The following is a 6,049-nucleotide window of genomic DNA, read 5'->3' on the forward strand; positions in this document are numbered from 1 at the left end:
TCCTTTTCTCTTCCCCCCCCCCCCGGCTCCAGCTGATCCACCAGAACCGGCAGGCGATCCTCAACCAGTTCGCAGCCAGCTCGCCGGTGGGCATCAACATGCGGGCGGGCATGCAGCAGCAGATGACACCCCAGGTAAGGGGGACGCGAGGGACACGGCGCGGCGACACGGACCCCGTTAGCACAGGGCGACCCCATCCCCCTCTGCTCGCTCACTGGCTGCCGACGAGCTGCTGGGGTCTATTTTTTTCTTTATTCCACCCCCTCCGCCTGGGTGAGGTGTGAAAACCTCGTTAGTGCGTGGAGACGCGGTTAATTGAGCAGGATCTCTGGGAAATCGACGGCGCCCTTTAGATACCAGCCTCTCCAGCGAATCTTCGGCACGATCCCTCAAATCCCCAGGCCCTGGCGTTCTCGTTTCACTTTGGAACGAAGCGGATGAAACATCTGCTCGCTACAAGGAGGGCTGGGGGAAGCGTAGCTGAGTTGGGGTAACTTCATTCCACCCCTCCGAGAAGCCTTGGAATTCCCGTGGGGGAGATTTAAGACGAGGGGAGCCGGCAGCTCCCATCGCAGCTCCCTTTTCGGCCACCCGTGCGCCGGCTGCGGAGGTGCTGGATGCGAGCACATCGGGCTCGGCCCGGTGGGAAAGAAACCCAGCACGAGGAAAGTCCCCGGGGAGGGTTTTGGGAGCAGCCCAGAGATGGAGGTGGGAGATCTTGAGCTTGGGCACGCGAGCGGCCCTCGCTGGGAGCCCAGGCAGAGGGTTTTCGGCACAAGAAGGGGGGGTTTTGCTGCGCCCCTCGAATAAAAGGAACAAAACGCTAACGGGGAGACTCTGCGAGCTTTCCTGGGCAGCTGGGGGACGCAGCCTGGATGGGGTCTGCTCCGTTCGGGTCCCCGCCCTGCCCTGCCTCTGATCTGTGCCAAGCAGCAGATTTACAGCGCTTTACCCCTGCCCCCTGGGGCTGCTCCTCTCTTTTTTTTTTTTTCCATTTTCCCCTCGCACAATGAGGACGGAGGCCCCAAGCCGAGGGGGAAGGGGAGAGCTGGGTCCTTTTTTTGCGCCCGGGACTTGGATCCGTTCGGAGGGGAGTGGGGGGCTAATCCGGGCATCTTCCTTCTCCCCCCCTCCCGCAGCCTCCCCTCAACGCCCAGATGCTGGCCCAGCGCCAGCGCGAGCTCTACAGCCAGCAGCACCGGCAGCGGCAGCTCATGCAGCAGCGAGCCCTCCTGATGAGACAGCAGAGCTTCGGCAACAACCTCCCGCCCTCGGCCGGCCTCCCGGTGCAGATGGGGGCGGCCCGGCTTCCCCAAGCCCCCCCGCAGCAGTTCCCTTACCCCCCCAACTACGGTACGAGCCCCGGGAACCCCCCCACCTCCACCAGCCCCTTCTCGCAGCTGGCGTCCAGCCCCGAGGCCGCGCTGGCCAACCGCGGCGCCATGGTCAACAGGGGGATGATGGGCAACGTCGGCGGGCAGTTCGGCGCCGGGATGACGCCGCAGATGCAGCAGAACATCTTCCAGTATTCGGGATCAGGTGGGTGAGGCCGGAGGGGACGGCGAGCCCCTCTCGGCGCCGGCGTCCTCGGTGGAAGGGGTGGCGAGGGCGTGGGGGGAACGCGGCGCGCTGGAGGCGCGCCCCTAGGGACAGCAAAACAACAGGGGTGCTCCCAGAAAATTCGCCTGTCGCAAGGACTGGGGGTTTGCTTGCGGTTGTGCCCTTGGTTTTGTTTGCTCTCCTCGGAAAGCGGCACGGGGAGAGAGGCAGAGGGCGCAGCTGTGACCTCGGAGGACGCTGCGGCACCACGGGCTCCGCCGCCGCCGTCTCACACCGCGTCTTAACTGCTCCTTCTGCACCCCTCCAATAAACCTTTTCTGGTTGGAGCTCAAAAAAAAAACCACCCACCTCATTGGGTTGGCCAAACAATTCATTTTTAGTTGTTCGTTTTTCCTCTTCCCACCAAACTCAAACGGCGAAGCACTCCCCTGAGTGGTGCTCCCCGAAGCGCTCCCGCTCGGGTTCAGACCAAATCCCTGCCAGGACGTCCCAGAGGAGCTGCAGACAGCTCCCGCTGCCCTCGTGGGCGCAGAGCTCTTGTGAAACCCATGAGCTGGGGCAGGAGGGCGCGCTAGGTCGGCTGCTTGGAGGCCTTCACACCCCGTGCGGGGTCTCGGCGAGGAGGAGACGCCCGGCCCGGGGCACGGCGGCCGTGCAGGACGATTCTTCCGCCTCGATACCAGCATCTGCGGGGACAGGAGGTGGAAGGGGGGCACCGACAGCATCCCACCCCCCCCAGCCCGGCTGATGCCCTCTGTCCTTCCTTCCCCAGGCATGGGTCAGCAAAGCGAGCCCGCCTTCGCCCCCTCGCTCAGCCCCAGCAGCCCCCTGATGTCGCCGCAGCTCCCCCCGTCGCAGAGCCCCATGCTGCAGCCAGCGCCGCCGACCCCGGGCTATCAGTCGCCCGACATGAAGACGTGGCAGCAAGGAGCCATGGGCAACAGCGGGTAAGGTCAGGGGGACCCTCGGGGGCTTTGGGTTGGGGGGGGATTTTAGGCTCGTCTGGTTCCCAGCCCGGTGATGGGGTGGCCAGGGGTGGCCAGAAGCCCGCAGGGCTTGGGATTAAAGCAGCGAGCACGTGTCGGACGAGGCATGGAGCAGGTCGTGGCTTAATGATGTGCTGTGAAAGCGGGGGGGGGGGGGGAGGAAAAGGGGACGATAAAGGGAGCTGTGTCCGGCAGTCCCAGCGTGGTCCGTGCTGGTGCCTCTACAAACAAATGCATCCAGCTCCGACTCGGGGACATCACCGGTTTTGCTGCCTCTTGTTGTGTGCGAGTCAGGTTTGAGCTTCAGCTCGCCAGAAATAGGAAAAAACCAAAGCAAAAGCTCACCCGGGGGATGCGTTGCTCCCTATCTGTGCACAGCTCAGCCAACCGTGCCTGCTCAGGCAGCAGTGAGAGCTTGGGGTCACAAGGACCGGGGCTTCGCATCGCTTCCAGGCTGCCCCTCGTGGTCCCCCCCCTTGCCCCCGTGTCTGTCCTGCTGCATCGGGTCACGCCGAGCAGCCTCCTGCTGCAGCAGGAGCAGGGGGCAGGTGTTGGCACCGCGCTCCCCGTCCTTCCAGGGCATCCCTGGGCTGCTGCAGCCCCTCTAACGCCACCCTGTCCCTCCGTCCATCCCAGGGTCCCTGCTTTGTGCAGGGAAGGAAGCGAGGAGGCTGCCGCAGCGGAGTTTTCCCCCCTCTCCATCCCTCCCGCACCACCCCCAGCTTCACGGACAGCCGGTGCTGGCTACCGGGGGGGGCTTGAGCCCACCCAGAACAGGCAGCGAACATCCTCCCACCGCCACAAACACCCGGCTGACCCTTTCCCCCCTTTCTCTACCAGCGTTTTCAGCCAAGCCGGGCAGACGCAGCCGGCCCCGGCGCAGCAGGGGATGTACAACAACATGAGCATCACCGTCTCCATGGCGGGGGGAAACACCAACGTCCAGAACATGAACCCCATGGCGGGCCAGATGCAGATGAACTCGCTGCAGATGCCCGGGATGAACTCCATGTGCTCGGAGCAGGTCAGTGCCGCCTCTCCCTCGCCCCCCAGCTGCCTTCCCTGGGTGATTTCCTTTCCCCCGGGTCCCCCCCGAGCCGTGCTAACGTGGTTTGTGACCCCCCCCCCCCCCCCAGTTCACAGGCGCCGTGCGTCCCAGCCTCCTGCTGCCCGCACGGGGAGCTGCCCCTGCCGTGGGTTTAGGGCCAGGGCTGGGCTTGCAACATTTTTCGGCTTCTTTCTTCCCAAAAGAGGCGAGGGGAGAAGCAGCGAATGCCCCTGCCTCCACTGACACCATGCCAGAGCCTGGCCAATGAGCCCTTAGCAGGGGCAGAGCACCCCCAGCCCGTCCCGAGCAGCTTTGGCGAGTTCTTTTGGTGGGTTTTTAGCAAATTTCCCAGTGTCTGCACCCAAACGGAGGGGCTAGCTTGGAAACCTGCTGCTCCTTGGCAATTCAAAGCCAGGATGCTGCCGCCAGCAGCGTGGCTGATGGATGCTCCGTCCTTGCTGGCCAGCCCGAGATGTCTCCGGGTGTTTTAGCTGCTGGGCTTCGTCTCGGTGCCCCGAAGCTCCTTGGAGCTGCTCTTGGTTCGCGTGGGAGTGCCGCAGACCAGGCCTTGCAGCCTCCCCAGGGGCCGAGCCCGTGGCTTTCCCCCTCTTGTCGACGTTTCGGTGACATTTGACGCTCCCTGGAGATGTTCCCAGGGCTGGCAGCAGCTCGAGGCGAAGGTGCAGGAGGCTGGGAGAGGGGCAGAGAGGTCCCAACCCCGCTCCCGGTGCCAGGAGGACACCGGCGCTGCCCCACGCGTGGGCTCCCCCTCCCCAGATCCGCCCAGGCTCGGCTCGAGAGGGTGGCGAGCGGCCCAGGGAGCTCCGGGAGCCCTCGCTGAGCCTCGGTCTTTGCTTTCGACAGGTAAATGACCCGGCGCTGAGACCCGCGGGCCTTTACTGCAACCAGCTTTCCTCCACTGACCTTTTGAAAACAGAAGCAGACGGGGCGCAGGTCAGTAAGAAACTGCTAAGCACATCTCAGGTACAGAGAGGAGTCGGTTTGTGCTCCCAAAACCGAGCCGTCCCCGGCCGTGTCGTGGCTCCACGCTCGGCACCGGGCAGGATTTCGGCCGGGGCCAGCTCTGGCTCACGGGGCTGGGTCTGTCCCTGCTCGCCGCTGGCGCTTGGGGACCTGCAGAAATCCCACTCTGCTCGCCGAGCCCAAGCTCGCCGCGCTGCCGAGAGCGCTTTCAAAATGTCGCTGCTCCTGCAGAGGAGCAGAAACGCAGCGCCCAGAGCTGGGAAAATAACTGCTGGAGGCAGGAGGAGCCGAACCCCGCTCCGAGAGTGGCCCCAGGGCGAGGGCAGGCGGGGAGGATTTCTATCCTAGGCTCAGATTTGGGGTTGCAAGGAGCCGCCCCCGCTGCCCAGCGCCGCTGCCGCGCGCCCCGGGGCTGTGCCGGCGCTCTCGGCCATCGCCGGGGCGGCCGCGGTGCCACTGCCCTGACGCGGGGCAGAGCGAGGGGATTCGGAAGCGGAAAGGGACGGAGGGGCCGAGGGAGGCTGCGGGCCGGTGTCCGTCCGTCCCTCCAGGCAGCGCCGCCGGGTGCTGCCCGTGCCTCGCGGCCTCCTCGCGGCGCGCCGAAAGCGAGCGCCGACGCCTTTGGGTTCCGGGATTTGCCTTTCACGCCGGGACCAGCCGATTGATCGCCTTCTTCCCCAACACCCCTCAGCCTCGCCTCGTCGCTCTTCCCCTCCCCGTAGCGCGGCGTTGGTTTGCAGAGCCCCTAGGGAACGCGCCGCCACCGCTCTTAATTTCGTAGAGCAGCCGCTCCGGACCACGCCGCTGCCTTCCCGTAGCGCCAGCTCCCCGTGCCCAGGGGATGCCAGGCTGGCTTTTTTTTTTTAATTATCATTATTTTTGGTTATTTTTTCCCCCTTTTTTGTTTTTTTTTTTTGTTTTTTTTTTTTTTTGAACGAGCAACGTGAACCTCGCAGAGCCCTGATCCGAATGAGTGCAGCGGTTTTCTTTTTATAGGACAAGAAGACAGAAGAGTTCTTCTCTGTGGTGGCTCCAGACTAGAGGAAGTCTCTAGTGAGTTTCCACTTCACGTAGTACCCAGTCCGTCGCCGCCGGCCCCTGCCCCATCCCCGCTAAAACCCCCCCTCTTGTCTTTTGTGTCCCAGCAGGTACAGCAGGTTCAGGTGTTTGCCGACGTGCAGTGTACAGTGAACCTGGTAGGAGACCCCTACCTGAACCCGCCGGCTCCCCTGGGCGCCCCGAAAGCCGCCGCGGTGCCGCCGACCCCGCAGGGCCAGCAGAAGAGCCTCCTTCAGCAGCTACTGACTGAATAACCCCCCGCTTTTCGAGGAATGTGAAATTTAAATACTAGGACGTACAGAGATCTATAAATATATATATATTATCTATTTTTCTGAGATTTTTGATATCTCAAAACCGCAGCCATTTCTTCAGCTCGTAGTGTTCGGAGCAAAAAGGGGGGGGGGGGGTT

At 63.6% G+C, this 6,049-nt stretch overlaps 1 protein-coding gene across 9 annotated transcripts in view; it reads left to right on the forward strand.

Moving 5' to 3' along the window:
• The window catches only part of NCOA1 (nuclear receptor coactivator 1), a 111,269-nt gene extending 105,351 nt beyond the window's left edge, over window positions 1–5,918 (forward strand). For 5 of the 9 annotated variants that reach the window (XM_035322623.1, XM_035322624.1, XM_035322621.1 and 2 more), the window contains 6 exons: window positions 33–134; window positions 1,140–1,539; window positions 2,333–2,507; window positions 3,387–3,570; window positions 4,459–4,548; window positions 5,724–5,891. In XM_035322623.1, the coding sequence (XP_035178514.1) occupies window positions 33–134; window positions 1,140–1,539; window positions 2,333–2,507; window positions 3,387–3,570; window positions 4,459–4,548; window positions 5,724–5,891 (1,119 nt within the window). Of the gene's footprint in view, window positions 1–32; window positions 135–1,139; window positions 1,540–2,332; window positions 2,508–3,386; window positions 3,571–4,458; window positions 4,549–5,574; window positions 5,632–5,723 lie in introns of all 9 variants that reach the window. The other 4 variants (XM_035322629.1, XM_035322628.1, XM_035322620.1 and 1 more) reach the window with 4 other exon arrangements.
• The last annotated feature ends 131 nt before the right edge of the window (window positions 5,919–6,049 follow it).

The sequence above is a fragment of the Oxyura jamaicensis genome, chromosome 3, assembly GCF_011077185.1.
Source record: "Oxyura jamaicensis isolate SHBP4307 breed ruddy duck chromosome 3, BPBGC_Ojam_1.0, whole genome shotgun sequence".
NCBI classification, from domain to species: Eukaryota; Metazoa; Chordata; class Aves; order Anseriformes; family Anatidae; genus Oxyura; species Oxyura jamaicensis.